Source organism: Copidosoma floridanum, unplaced genomic scaffold (genome assembly GCF_036245765.1).
Source record: "Copidosoma floridanum isolate Cflo_tuat_1 unplaced genomic scaffold, Cflo_Japanese_pri ptg000012l, whole genome shotgun sequence".
Lineage (NCBI taxonomy): Eukaryota > Metazoa > Arthropoda > Insecta > Hymenoptera > Encyrtidae > Copidosoma > Copidosoma floridanum.
Genome location: NW_028321889.1, coordinates 7,424,825 through 7,440,063, shown reverse-complemented (window position 1 = coordinate 7,440,063; position 15,239 = coordinate 7,424,825). Strand labels below are relative to the sequence as shown.

At 34.9% G+C, this 15,239-nt stretch overlaps 1 protein-coding gene across 7 annotated transcripts; it reads right to left on the bottom strand.

The window, feature by feature from the left end:
• Window positions 1-510: 510 nt before the first annotated feature.
• Window positions 511-15,011, bottom strand: Rbcn-3B (WD repeat-containing protein Rbcn-3B). 7 transcript variants are annotated; one of them, XM_089590629.1, is made up of 25 exons: window positions 14,625-15,011; window positions 14,223-14,398; window positions 13,911-14,143; window positions 13,694-13,836; window positions 11,825-12,015; window positions 11,582-11,727; window positions 11,320-11,340; window positions 10,555-10,581; window positions 9,539-9,629; window positions 9,048-9,459; window positions 8,749-8,969; window positions 8,350-8,681; window positions 8,070-8,275; window positions 7,750-7,887; window positions 7,186-7,254; window positions 6,418-6,510; window positions 5,111-5,320; window positions 4,759-5,026; window positions 4,479-4,695; window positions 4,186-4,408; window positions 3,775-4,112; window positions 3,372-3,695; window positions 3,180-3,272; window positions 2,907-3,104; window positions 511-2,814 (listed from the first exon to the last, which is right to left on the bottom strand). In XM_089590629.1, exons 2-25 carry the CDS (start codon window positions 14,385-14,387, stop codon window positions 2,629-2,631), a joined length of 4,545 nt encoding a protein of 1,514 aa, XP_089446755.1. In that variant the 5' UTR covers window positions 14,388-14,398; window positions 14,625-15,011; the 3' UTR covers window positions 511-2,628. The 7 variants fall into 7 exon arrangements, with proteins under 7 accessions (XP_089446755.1, XP_014203335.2, XP_089446756.1 ...); XM_014347849.3 differs by lacking the exon at window positions 10,555-10,581 and having other exon boundaries at window positions 14,632-15,010; XM_089590630.1 differs by lacking the exon at window positions 11,320-11,340 and having other exon boundaries at window positions 14,632-15,010.
• Window positions 15,012-15,239: the final 228 nt, after the last annotated feature.

Sequence of the window (15,239 nt, the reverse complement as noted above, 5' to 3'; positions counted from 1 at the left end):
GCTATTTTTGGCCAAGAACACAAAATAATGAGACGAGTAACTTGTTCTGAATATATATATATATGTATATATATACACATGTAATAATATAATAATCCATCGGTAATACACTGTCCTCGGTAGAGGTATGCTTATTAAATACGCTTGACGAATACACACTAACAATAACAACAAATATATATAACGCGCTCTATTGTTTTCTTTTTCGCTTCTCATTCGCTTTCTTACACGTGCATTGATAAAAGTGATGGTAATAATAATAATCCGCAAATTTGATTATCTATGGTACAATTGGTTATCATCGATAACAAAGTTTTTTTTTTTTTATATTTTCATTTAAAGGCAGTTTTTTTGGCGTAGGCTCATCACGTGACGCGCACAATTTCACATCCCAATGAAAATCACAAGAATAATAACAATAATAAATATTTTATACTTTCGTTGGAGCAAGTGCGTAAGGTGGGATGAACCTGCCAAATTTACTATCAAATTCGATGCAACATTCAATGATTTGTTTTTGTTTTTCTTAAGTTAAGCATGAATATTTAATCCAGGATCAAAGACTCGGTGACTATACACCCACACCTATTATACTTAAATTCCAAAACTCCAAGTCGAACGTTATTGGCATTGTATAATTATCTCGTTCAACTGACGTGGAATGATGTTTACGTTTAAGTATCCACGTTTGATAAAACTCACGTACATTACGGAAAAGCTCAATAGCAACATGACTGTTACGATTGATTGCTCGTCTCGTTGACAAGATTAGTTTTTAGGAAAATAATTTAAAACTAACTTTCAAAGCTTGGTAGGAGAAAAGCCTCAGCTTTTTTTTTTATACAGCTTGACGCACTTGTAAGAGTATATTAATTGGTTAGTATTGATAAATAACAATTAACTCTTGCGATAAAATTAATACAAAAATGCCACTGACTAACAGGTTGACGTATCTGTCTGGTTACTACTGCCTACATGCCAATACTTTCGAAGCACAGTTACATCACTTGTGTAGCATGCTGTGCTTATTATATACACCAAAACAAGATTTTTCGATAAAACAGTTGGTGGTACGAGAAAGTAAAACAACAAGTTATTCACTACTGTGTGAAATTGCACTTTATAACAACGCCGCACCATAGGTAACACGAACGCAAAATTATTATAAAAAAAAAAAAAAAAAAAAAAAGTTCAATATAAGCATTCTTTGCTCGCCAGCAAGTCAAAGATTCATAAGTGCGTTACAATTCGCACGATAGGATAACCATAAGTTACGTTATGTACTATTTATTATTGTTATTCATATGCAGTTTTTATACAATTTATTATATATTTATATAATCTGTATGGATGCAAGCGTAATACTATGTTTTCAGATTATGTTTATGTAACGAAGAACCTAACGATGTTCTACACGTAGTTAAAATTAAAGAGGTAACAAGTGGTATAATTAAACTAGCCGCTTTATTGTCACCACGCTTGATTAGACCGCGTGAGAATTTCCAACGGTAAGAATAAATTATGGTAGTTATTTTTCGCATGACTGGAGTTTGGGTATCGGTTGTTGGTAAAAAAATATTTCGCCCGTGGAAAGGAATACTTATAACCAATAAACGATAAAACAGAAGTTACATTGGGCTATTTTTCATTTTCAAATATTTTCAAGAAAATTATTTACTTGATATCGCGGGAAGTAACTATTTTTTGTAATGTTTTCACGTCTCAAAATTTTAGCACGTAATCTTCATTGAGAAAAATAAGTGATAGAATAGAAACAATCAAAAGATTGCCATAGCCGACATAAGTGAGTTCAGCTTATGTTATTAATCATCTAATCGACCTTAAAAAAAATCTACTTTTCATCAGAAACTTTCGGGGTTACAATAATTAAATATTTTCATGACAAATTACAGCTGATGTTTTTATGACGAAAGTCCATCGATGTCAATGTCGGTAAAAAATTTTGCTTGCAAACTTGAAATTATTGATTCTATATTCCGTAGACGTTGTACAACAAATTGTAAACTTGCAAAATAAATTTAACAAATATAGATTTTTTATAAAATCCGGTATCTTCAATCAACATATCGACCACTGTTTTATAATTTATATTCTCAATTATTTTAAGCGAAAAGTTTTCAAGTACTGAATCATTCCCACTCACGCAATTTATTAGCGGTCATTTATGTACAGATTAGAGCTGAGCTGCTGATTTTAATTTACACATAAGTACGATTTTACATCGATAATTTTAGACGATATTCTAAAAGTTGAAACAATTTTGGAAATATTTTTAATTGTATCATTGAGATTGACTCAACACAACAACAAAAATTCTCTGAATCATTAATTCAAGATTTTTAACAAATTCAAGACGAGAATATTTGTTTCATTGACCATCACCGTAGTATTTGTACTTTTATCGGTTCTAATTTATTCTGCTTTCAGCATATCAAGGTTTATAGCTTAATAGAGAAAATAGGAGAATTTCTAGCATATTTTTTGGTTTACAATCACATGTTTGAATAATAGATATGTAAAAATCCTACTTACAGTAAAGACAATCTCAATCTCTTCGTGTCGATTTTTTACCTCATTAAACTCCATGATGAAAAAGTTAACGGAAATTCAAACGTTAAAGCGAGTTTCCGAACTGTCGGCTAGCATGAGGGTCACCGTTCGATTGTTAATCCATATCAGACGAGCTAATCTCATTGGATTTAATCGTGCAACGTCATTTATCGGGGCAGTACTGTACGACTTGATGCAGCGAATTTGAGAATTTCCTAGGCCAAACATTCCGCTACTTATTTGCTGTAATTTATAGAAAATTGTTTTAATTTTTTTTATCACAAAAAGAGTCTAATAATGATTAAATGTTTTTTTTTTTGCATTTTTTAATTTACCTGCCAGAAACACAGTTTATTTTCATTGCACGAATAACTAACAAGATATTTTCCTTCAGGAGAAAATGCTAATGCAGTTACTGGAACTTGGTGGGCTATGATGGACTGACACTTGACAGTACCTCGCAATTCGTAAAGAGCAATATGGCCCGTGCGACTACCAACAGCTATTCTGCGCGTTGCCGGATGATGGCTTACCTGAATCAATTATTATACATTATATAACGAGATTTTTAAAATTAATTTTTTGCCAAAGAAAAAGTACAACAGTACTTGATTAAATCTACAAATGGCTGGGAAAACGTCATTCAAAGGCTTGGTCTTCAAGTGTCCAGGATCCAGACAGTGCAAAATTATGTCCATCACCTAAAATTAAGATTTTTAATAATTTAATGCTTTTTTTCGTTGAAAATATTTTTAAACCCTTTTGCCTTGATGACAACACAATTCAAAACATTTACTTACCTCTACCAACAAATCGCTCATCTCGTTTTGCATCTTATCAATGAGCTGCTCAACAATTCTCAGTATCTCTGGTTTTGCTCTGGCAAGTACATTGGCTCCCAGATTGACGTTGAGGGTCTGTGCGTTTTGCTGAAGCGTGTTATACCTAGCTACTTCTCTTGCCATCGTCGTAATAAAAGCAGCTGGTCGTGCAGTTGCAATCAAAGTTAGGGCATGACGAGCCGTTCGACAGCTGTCCGCAGCTGGAGTCAGTGGTAGGCCATAGGTCATGCTTGGCACAAGCTTATCAGCATCACAGCACATTTCCAGTAGGCCTAAGAGAACCTGGAAATAAAATGTATGGGTGTAATATTTCTGTCTTGAGCGAGATGAGTTGGATTAAAGTGAAAATGTATATATTTACTCTTGACACATCGAGATATGGTTCCCAGACGGTAAATCCACGGCCAATGAGATCTATGGCTGCTCGTCTCAGCGCCGTGTGCATCGGCAGCTTTGGCGAATGTTGTGCATACAACAGATGCGTCAGTGCCATACTAGTAAGTCTCGATAAATTGTTGTTTCCAATGCCAAAGCCTTCGACAACAGAGCTTTTACGTCTTTGATCATTGTCTTTCTTCTGATTATTCACAGTCACATCCTGTCCAAATTCAGCTCCAATGACACCCAACAACACAACGGCCGTAGTTTGCTTGCGCTTCAGTTCTGCGGCGCTCGAAGGCTTCCTCGATATACTCAATTCTATAAACATTTTTTGATTTAGCTGGAAAATTGTGACTTAACAAAGTTTATCTATAAGATCAAAAGCACTTGCCTTCAGCAAGTTCTTCCTCTTCGTCGTCTTCTGGCTCTTGTAGCTCATGGTTGGGTGGAGGACTACCGGACGATGGACTTTGATTCTGAGGCTGCGGAGCGATAGGCTCCTGAGTACTGTACATTGGCAAATACTGTGCCCAATTATCCACCAAAGCTTTTCGACCCTTCGGTCCCATTCGCGCCAATTCAGCGAGTAAGAGGGCCTGAGCTGCTTCTCTTATCTGAAATATTTAATCAAAATAGAAATAAAAATGATAACAACCTTTTTTTGCGAAAAAAAACATCAGTTACCTCGACACACTGGTGTTGCCAACGACGGGCCATCATTTCAACCTGAGGTTTTTTGAACGTCTTTGATCCTCCTATGGCAGAAACTTTGTCTGGCAATAGCACACAGTGTAAAGTAGCTAACAAGGACCAGCCTTGCTTGATTTGTGCCTGCTGCACGGTATACATTTCTTCGCTTTCCTCCTCCACCTTATTCCAATTGACTGGCCTATTTCCTGGCCTACAAACTCAGTGAAAGTGAAAATCAAGCATGTTTAAGTAACACAAAAAAAAAAAACGATACCTGTGCATTTTCCGATTTCTTTCTTGTTCAGGAACAAACGTCGCATTATTCATCGACATGAGAGTATTGGACAGGGCCACCACGGACAATAAATGGTTGCTGGTCAGAGTGGTGGAGAGCTCCCAGTGTGCCCGCGAGGTGAAGGCTCGCGTCAGCCTTTCCTGCCTGACTAGTTCAACCGGTAGACGTTGCTCCAATTGTGTTATTGGCTCCTCGATTGCATGCTCCAAATGAGTTTGCCATGTGGGAAGCAAAAACGACATGTAGTCTAAAATTGTAATATTCGCATTGGAGAACTTTTTCTCATTTCATGAAATGGTAGAAATTACGTGGAAATTCAAAGTTTACTTGCCTCCTTTGGACAGTACACCGAAGGATACGGGTACCATAGGTCTCAGCAGGCCCAATTTCCCTTCGCAGACTCTATCCAGGTCCGGATCTATACCCCAGGCATGGAGCAAACTAAGCAACAGCTGAGCTATTTCCATCGTCGTGTTTGGCTCGTTGAAGACTCCGTTACGTTTCAGAGAATTTTTACCGCCGTCGTTATTCCAGCCATCACCTGTTTATTAATGAAAATAAAAATTAATTGCTGGGTATTAAAAATATCAACGAAATCAGGAATTTATTAAAATGTCAGAAAAAAATTATTATTCAGTAGCAACAATGTAAAGAAAGATATAAATAACTATTACGGCTAAAGTATCAAGTATCAGTGCTAATAAATCGAATATTAGAAACCAAATACAGATATATAATGTATTGGCATATTAAAACTAATATGTTTATGACTGTGCGAATGACAACATATACGTATATTATAATGATAAAATATACGTATTTGTTCGGATAGAAATATTCGGATAGAGGAACGTAATTGGCAAGTCCAAATAAAAACATTTCAACTTTTTTTTTCATTTCAAAGAAATTCAACACATAAGAACGTGCGGGGGAGGGGTCAAATGAAGAATGCCACTTGTGATAAACTGAAATGAGCGGAATTAATGATCATTGAGTGTAGGTAATATGCATTTATCAACATGCCTTCAAAAAAAGTGGCGTCATTTTTCATGCAGTTTTTGAACGCAGAATAGTAATTTCCTTCACTAGTATTCATCTCCTCCAGGTCGACCACCCCTTGCGATTGCCCCGATAGGATGACGAATCCTAAGCTTTTCCTACCGAGGACGCAACAAATGCCCAATAAGATCACGAAAAACGCCCGAGGTAGGAAAAATATGTTGACTAGCCACTTTTTTTGAGGTAAACTTATATCGATACCATCCTTACAATAATACATAACAATAAATAATAATTACAAGCCAGACGCAGACAAAGTACATATCTCATGCTATACATTGAGAATTGAGGTATTTAGATATACGTGTACACTTGAACCGGTTGGATCTTACATTTTACCAATGAAAAAAATCTATTTTTTTTATTTTTTTTTTTTTAATGATTAAATAAAAGTAATTTTTCGGTAGATTTCAATGGAGACTTGAGCCGCGTCAAGTGTACGTATAACTTGTTATGCCTGGGAAAAATTCGTACAGGTATACATGTCTAACTTATGTTCGTTGTGCGTGAACAAGTGAGTATATATAAGTACAATATAAAATAAGGTTTATGCCTGCCAAGCGAACGTTCAATGCTAACCTTTGCCTTCGAGTTTCAGGCCAACGCTCTCCACCTTGGCCTGAATTTTGGTTTGCACATTCTCCGCACCCTCCTTCATCTTAGCAATAATACCTATCGGAAAATCGTACCCCTTTAGTCACATGAAAATCCTCGCCACATTTATGTAAATATTTACAATTTGCAAGCACAAAGCTGCGTTAATAATTTTTTAAATGATATATATACACACAGAGAGAGCTTTGCAGACAGGACTTGCAAATGTATACGTTTTTATTAAGAGATGCGGTATTTTTTTAAACTAATTGTTTCGTCCAAAAAGTTAGTCCTGGCTTTAAAGCTGATTCTTCTTCAAACACTTCAAATAAATGAAAATTAAGCAACATCTAAATAAGTAAATCATAAAAGGATCGATGACAAAATTTTTTTTAGTAATTTAAATCATGAATGAAGAAAATATGCAAATATGAACATTTACAGTTTTTTTTTTTTAAACTTTAAATGACATGGCCCTCTTTACTCAGATCAACAACATGCGATACGATAGAGATCGAGATTTGAAACTCAGGGTAGCTGGATTACAAGTCCGTCTTTCTACATGTATCATCTTGCTCTCATAAAAAATTTGATTCGAGAAAACGTTAGAGATATAGGTGATGTTAAAATGCACTAAACTCAAAGCAGCTGAACGTGTATATGAGTATAGGACGGGGGAGCAGAGTTGGGATGAACAAATAATAAGTATTGGCAGACAACATTAAACTCTATGAAATTGCAACAACGTTGTACCGTGTCGGTCCTTTTCCTTTAGCACACGCTCCATGTCGCTCGCCTTATCCTTGACGCGACCGAAAAAGTCTATATAAATGTGTCACATTAGTCAATAATTCAGCTTACTATTTTTTTTTTTTTTTTTTTTTTTTTTTTGAGCATGCAGCACACCCATTTTCAAGGTCTATTAGCCATCCTCGGTCTTAACCCTTTAGCAATACACTTTAATGTACTTCGAGCGAAGCACGAGCAATCATTTCAACCTTTCAAAAGCAGTAAGCAAATAATTTTCACCAAATTTATTTTTACTATGACGTGCATCTCTTTTTAAATTTACCCACTCAAAAGTACCTTGTGAGCTATTGCCCGAAATGAAAAAAGCTTAAAAAGAAAAATTTTGTTAATAAACAGTAAGAGATAAGTTCATCACGGGCAATTTTATCGCCAAATATTTTCAATTAAAAATTTTTTTTTTAATCACGTAAACGTAAAGTTATTTCAGAAAAGCGTAAAATAAATCTTTGACAAAAACTTGGTTTTTAAAGGGTTAAGCGTGGCGTAGGGTATTTCCATTGGCCTCACCTGCAATCTTCTTATGCGCATCAGGGCTTGCTGAGCGCGTAAGCGCAGTAACTTTCTGATACTCCGTGGTATTAACTAAGCCCTGAGCTTCTAGTGTTCCGGGAGTCATAGCCCCGTACTCATCGCTCAATAATTGGACTGTATGGACATTGAAAAATATTTATTTCGTAAAAGCACACTTAGGTCTAACAACACCGATAAGCCCAGCAACAACTTAAAATTTTTTTCCCTAATTTTTGTGCCATGCCTACCCTTTAGTATCCAATCAACTCGAAATAAATCCTGTAAAAAAAATTAATTTAGTTTGAAATGGACTTTACCTATGAGGCCCTCGATGTCAAAGAAAAGAATGTGGCTCTCTGGATCCTTGGGGTTGCTGCGAAAGCCTTGAATCGTTAGTGGCGCTCCCTTGGCTCTGATGGTATTACCGTGATCATTCCCATGGCCCCCGTGAAGTTGTTGCAATTGATGCAGGCCTCGTTGCGTTGCGTGACGAATCGCCGATAAATTTCTGTGCCTCAAACCTCTGTAAGATTGCAAAATGTCAATAGAAAATTTGATGATTTTTTTTTTCAATTTATTCACACTGTCGTGTTATACCTGAAAAAGTGGACTGCTGGATTCGCCAGGCCTAGATCTCCAGTTCCTGTGGCTCCAGATACCATCATAATATTCTCATCACAAGCAAACAGTACCTCTTCTGCAATAATTCCATGCAAAACTCGATCCAAATGACCTGTTTCCATTTGCCAAACGTAAACAGCTCCGTCAGAGCAGCCCACTATCATAAAATCATCAAACGGTCGCCACTTGATCGTAACCACGGGAAATAAATGACGCGAGGCCAAGACTACACATTTTCTTTCTGCCAAGGACAACAATGTTACACTATGATCCGAAGCTACGCTGCAGACACACTTTTGGATTCTTGGCTGTGCAGGACAAAATAAATGTTATTCCCTTGTTTATCTTTGAATTTCATCAAGATATGAAGCTTACACTGCAGTTGTCTGGAGGAACCAGTAGTTGTGTGATTTCACCAGCGTGAACGCAGAAACGATGAATCAAAGTTCCAGCATACAAATCCCACAAGCAGATGGCAAAATCTACAGAACCGGAAACTAAATGCGACTTGTCGTATCTGGGTGACGCACCGTGAGGATACAGTAGGCAATTGACACGACCAGAATGGCCAAGAAGAACCTGGTGCGGAGGCCAGTCTAAAATTTCACAGGAAGTAACGATTTTTATTTATTTGTTCGAACGTTTTCTACTTTAGTTTGCTGTTTTTTCCATACCATCGTATTGCTGGTGGTTTCCATGCAAAAGTTGCAACATCACAGTCTGCGTCGCTGGAACGATTATTATACTCCCATCTTCTCGACCGACGACTAGTCGGCTCTGTTGGGGCAAATAAATGCTGGTAGTCAGCTTGATTCCGTGCCCGTCGCCGCTGTCCAGCTGATCCAAGATGCCAACTGGCGAAGGTTTCATTGCCTCCCAAGCCAGAGTCAAGCTCGTCTTGAGAGTTGGGGGCAGCATTGGCGGCGAGCCGTTTATTTGGTTCATCTGGGACAGCTGCTGGCCCGTCATCTCCGGTACCGTCCATAGCATCACGACTCCCTCGCTATCGCCACGCAGCAGATACTTCACCGTTTTGTTCCCACGTTGTGCCGTAACCAGTCGCATCGCAGGTGGACACGACAGAGGCTGAGGAAACAGTTATTTAATCACGTCAACAAAAAGGCCACTGGGTATTTATACAAGATAAACGGTAAATTGTGTGTACCTTGTCACCAGGTTGAGTTAGCGTGCAGTACAAGTATGGTTGGTCGGATTCTGCCGATTGAGAATGGAAACTCTTGTTGTCCGCTACGCTGCTGCTCAACAAGTATTGTTAATCATTCTGCAGTTAAGTTTTGTTGAAGCAGCTGCTTTGGTATTTTAATGATGCCTTGAATAGTTACAAATTTTTTTTCCTTTCTTTCAAATAAGTAAGTATCTGTATGAAAATCTACATCTTAAAAAACCAAAGTAGACAGCGTTTTGCAATAAATAGGCACATAGAATATCAGCAAACTCATCTTACTCTACAATAAAGAATACAATGGAATCAAACAAATGTACAATAAGAACCGCCATACGGATAAGTAAGTGTTCCATTGCGTATCTGTCTGACAGAAACTACTTGGAACCTTGCTACTTGCAACTAAAATCCACTGCGTAAAATAATAAAAATATTAATCAAAGTTAGAAAATAGCTTACATGCCATTCACTACATGCGCAAAAAGCAAGCAAAGCGAAAAAAAAAAAAATAAAGTAAACGTCGATCATGTAATAAAAAAATATATGATCCAAATGCTGTGATTTATTATTTTACACTCGCAGAGTGAGAAGATGAGTACTACTTTGTATGAAGAGAATTAAAGACAAGATTAACGCGTTAGGCGCGATCAAAAAATTAACAAATTCAAGAGTAAAAAAATTTAGCTATAACTTAAAAAAAAATATAAAACTCTACCAATAAAGGAAAATCATTAAAACTTACATGGTTATTTGTAAGATACAAAATAAATACTCCATGTATCGATTATTATTAGTATTATTATTATTATTATTATTTAATGCCTTTTACGTATCAAACATTAAATAAGTAATCAAAATAAGGCGTATAAATTTTAGTAATCTAATAAAGTGGAAAAAAGTTCAAGGTTTACAGAGTACAAAGAGTCAAGAGAAGCTGGAGAGGAAGTAAGTATAGTATCTTAAAGTTAGTGAGATTTTAATTGACAATGCAGGGTTACCTGCTGATAGCCTTGCCCTTCAGCTTGCTATAACAGACCAGGTCCACCGTAGATTATGCAGATGTTAAATTTTTATGGAAAGTACATCATCGTGAAAAAAGAGACCAGCAATGCATTAATTAGGCTCTACCTGTATTTGTGACTCATGACGGTGCAAGCATGATAATATTTTAGAAATACATTTCATTTTTTAAATTATTATTGTTATTAATTACCATTATTTAATTCTTTTTCGTTACAACTCTTTATGTAATAATTAAATATCAACTTGACGACACTTTTCATGTAAGTTTTCATTTTTCATAAAAATTTCTAAAGTTATGGTTTTTTTTTTTTTTTTATGCACCATAACGATTTTTTAAATATAATGTAAATTTTTTTTTAAATAATAGTGAAAATTAATACGATCGTTATCGTTAGAGAAATTAAAATTGTATGAATATTATTTCATGATAATATATGTTTTTAGCGTTGTTATGCTCAAAAACAAATATGGGCAACAACAGAATGATAAATAAACTGTGCATTGCTAGCAAGTGCTTTGCTAAAAGTTAACAGCAAAAACTCTAGTAGAGGAAAAAAAACATACATATCAAAATTTAGTGTCTTGTTGTATGAATTTGTTGATATTAATATGATTAAACAACTAAATAAATCTAGCCCATTTCTGTTAGTTTACAAAGTTAGCTCTAGTCAAAACAAATCAGGAGCAATATACGTTAAAATTTAGTGAGAATTATGTAGTAAATACTTGTGTAGAACTACCTTTCAAGATGTGTAATAGCCCTACAACCAATAAAAAAATAAAAAAATGTCAATTTATTGAAAGTCATTATGGTATTCAAGTGTCATTGTGTATTATTAGTGAGATAAAAAAGTTTTTTTTTTTAAATAATTTAAGAATCAATTTTTCAACCGTAAAATTTAAATGCACGTATCTACTTGAAAAATTGTTTCTTGCATGTTTAGTATTGTAATCATAGAGCAAACTCCAAAAATTATAATTACGTTCAACCAAGTGACTTACTTGGCCGGTAGTTTGTATAAATAACCATGACCCTCGTCACTCCAGACAATGACGCGATCGGCGGATAGAAAATCGCCAGCCATCCATCTTTCTCCTCGAGGTGCAGTCACAGAGCAGAGAACAGAAAAGTCTCCAGCATCGTATATCTGTAACAAGATGTACACAAATTTTCATGTAAAGATTGTATACGTATAAAGCAAAAAAAATTAATGCCTTGATATTAAACGAAAAAATTCAACCAACCTGCCAATACTTGGAACATACTATTAGCACTGTTCGTTGATTATCCGGACAGCATATCATTGACAGTGCATTTAAACACCTAATTTGCTTGCTTTCGTTTTCGTACAAGGGTTCGCTATGGCGATTTTCATGCCCCGAAAGTGTCCAGACTTTGACGGTTCCCGTCGTCGTTAAAGCCAAGACGACGTCATCTTTAAATTATGTTTATTAAATGTTTGAAGCAGCACAAAGTACATTTTTCGCACCATTAATCAATTTTCAAACATCATGTATAAATTAATACCAAAAGATTTCTGTACAGTACTTACATTGAAAAAAAAAAAAAAAAAAAAAAATTAAAAATAAGCGAATTCTACAGAAACTTTATTTGCAACTTTTTATCTCTAGACATGCACTACTAAGAATAATTTTAAAGCAAAAAATCGAGGCATACGATTTAGTAATAATCTATTTACACCTATTTACACGTGCAAATACACAAACACGTTTACATATACATTTATACATGTATTCTTTCACAAGCAATAATTTAAAAGGTTTTTAGAATACCAACGAAAAAAAACAATGCAAAAAACGTACAGTACATGCTAAGCTTTTTAAGAAAAAGAATACAATAAAAACTTTTTGTGCAAAATTAATACCATCTGCAAATGCATCAACAGCATATTTTTACAAGCAATTTATCAACGTGACCTTTGTTTGTGTGAAATACTATGTACACAAAAAATATTACTTGGATAAGAGTATTTTATTTTTATTTCTCAATGTACTCTTGTTGATGTTTAACCGTATTTCATGTTCAAAATACAATAAGTATCGCGAAAAAACTCATTCCAGAAAAATAAATTATGCACATGTATAATGAAATAATAACGAAAAATTCGAAAATTCAAGTCATAAACTTAAAAGTCAACAAACTCAAACGTTTCCTCTCATAAGTATTGATAATTTTTTATTTCCTCGCTAAAATTCGCAAGCTTTCATGCTTATATAAACGTAAAATACAATTAATGTTGAATCATATATCTTGTTTAACGTTCAAAAATATTCATTGCACTATACTTACAGAGCATGTTGTTTTTGTAATAAATTTGTGTGTAGATGATTAATGAGTAGCAAGGAAAAGGTATTAGCTGGGTAAATAGAAAATAATGGTAGAAGTACGATACGATAAAGTAACATAAAAATTCTACATGAATGTTAACGCAATGATTCGTTAGTTTGTTAAATGATTGTTGATAAAATCGATTGAGTAAATTAAAAATGCTTTGAATATGATTTTTTGGTTTTATGAACAGCCAGATGATTAAAACCCGTTCAAGTATCTAGAAAAAATAGGAGTACACAGAGCAATTTCAACTACCAGCACTCAAGTACCAGTTTGATTCCGTTTCGATTACATGCTGTAAAATTATAATGTACATTAAAAATAGGTATCAAAGTAATATCAACCAGATCTAAAAATCTTCATTGTTAGGTATATAATTTTAAATAAAAAAAGATTTTATTTGTCACACTTTGTGACTCATATATAAATAATAGTTATAAGTATTGTCTATTTATCATAATTATAATAAACAGTGCATCCCATTGTTATACACACTTAAAATACTACCAATCAAATTATAAATCCATAAAATATGCTCAGTCATTATAAACTACTCATTATTAAATGACGCTTGTCATTATAAAAAAAAAAAAAAAAAAAAAAAAAGATTTAAAAATTTCAATTATTTGCAATATGGTAAATATTAACTGTGCAAATAATACTCTACTAAAAAATAAAATTAAAAACTCGTAGGGAGCCAGGAGGACCAATGTAAAAGTAATAAAGGTAAAAAGCATAGGTGTGAATGAGTGTAAACTAACTTGTGTGCACGTAGAACCGACCTTTCCGTTGGGCCGGTCGAAGAACATGTACAGCACTAATCCAGTCTGGATTGACTTTTGAACTCAGAGTGAATAATATTTCTAAACTAAAAGGATCCATGACTAATACTTCGGGATAGTACCTGTAAGTTTTTAAAGTCGATGTTTGAGTTAAAAGAGACACAAAACAAGTATTAAAAATACAACTACTGCATACCCTGAACAGAACAATCTCACATCATCTCCTCCAGCAGAAACATAAGGTAAAATCTGTGTGTGAATGTAGTTGAGTTTGACATTTTCGCGACATTTTCCATCAACCAAATCCCAAGTGCACATCTCTCCACTTTCACTACTGCTCACTATGAAATTCTGCTCTTGGATAATACTAGCTCGAGTAAGGCACATAATTGGAGCTGTGTGACCCACTAGTAAACACCTTGGAGTCATCTGAAGAGAAAAAGCATTTCAATCACTCTCTTTATACTTACTTGGCACATCAATAGTTGAGCAGATACAAAAAGCATACCTTGAGAGTTTCAGGGTCCACTTGCCATAAACAAATTTGTCCATCGTAACAGCCAGTTACCAAAGTTTTTTGGTCTTTTGACAGATATATACATGAAATACAGTGTGTAGGGGCTATACGTCCCCACAGTACTATAGGTACAACCAAACTAGTACCAGCTGTCATGATTACTAATTCTAAAAACAATAAATAAAACATTCAACTCCATAAGATGACATAAAACACTTTCTTTCACTAGCTACTTGATCAATGACAAAAACAAACGTTAATAAGCGAGAGCAAACAAAATGGTAAGATAAATACGAGGACTCAATATATCAAAAAAAGGCTTGTATCATAAACAAGCGATTAAACGAACGGACGAACAAACAAATAAACGATGAACATGATTTACTGGACAACCTTGTACCTAGTTTCTTGCTTCACATAAAATGGCTCCAAGGATTGGATCAATAATTCCAGTGATTTGATAATTTGCCAGACTTATGACGAGAGTCAAGCAAACAGACAATTTCCGCACTACTACGTCCCGTGACTACTGTATTGCAGATCAACTCATTTTCCTCTCGTTATTCTCGTATAGTATAGAATAGAACACTATCTATAAAAGCACAAACACATCAGGCCATGCAGCAGTAAAGCATGAGCCAACTAGCCAAGTCAAAAGCAAAAGAGAAGTGTAGTTGTAGGTATAAGTACATATACATATATATTTTGTGTGTTTTTAACAGCTCTGAGCTCTGAGCTCTGAGTCTGAGGACTGCGATTCTCGACATATATACACATATAGAATACTAAAAGAGTCTGCTCCTGCGCTCTCTCGATCGCCACCAGCCAGTTAAGTATATATATACACATAAACTATGATTTATCAAGACCTTAAAGGCTTTTATATATAACTCGAATATATAGCTATATATAGCTCGAATAACTGATACAGTATAGAAAAGAGGACGACTTCGGTTTACTTGCTCTTTTTTGAGACTTTTTCTGATCGTACACGGTAAAAAACGATTC

What these genes read in the sequence shown, in the direction of transcription:
- Rbcn-3B (XM_089590629.1), bottom strand. Translation starts at nt 14,387, where the DNA reads ATGACAGCTGGTACTAGTTTGGTTGTACCTATAGTACTGTGGGGACGT. An exon ending in AAAGGAAAAGGACCGACACG is followed by an intron (nt 6,511 to 7,185) that starts GTACAACGTTGT and finishes ATTTTCCGATAG; the next exon opens with GTATTATTGCTAAGATGAAG. An exon ending in GGCAACACCAGTGTGTCGAG is followed by an intron (nt 4,409 to 4,478) that starts GTAACTGATGTT and finishes TAAATATTTCAG; the next exon opens with ATAAGAGAAGCAGCTCAGGC.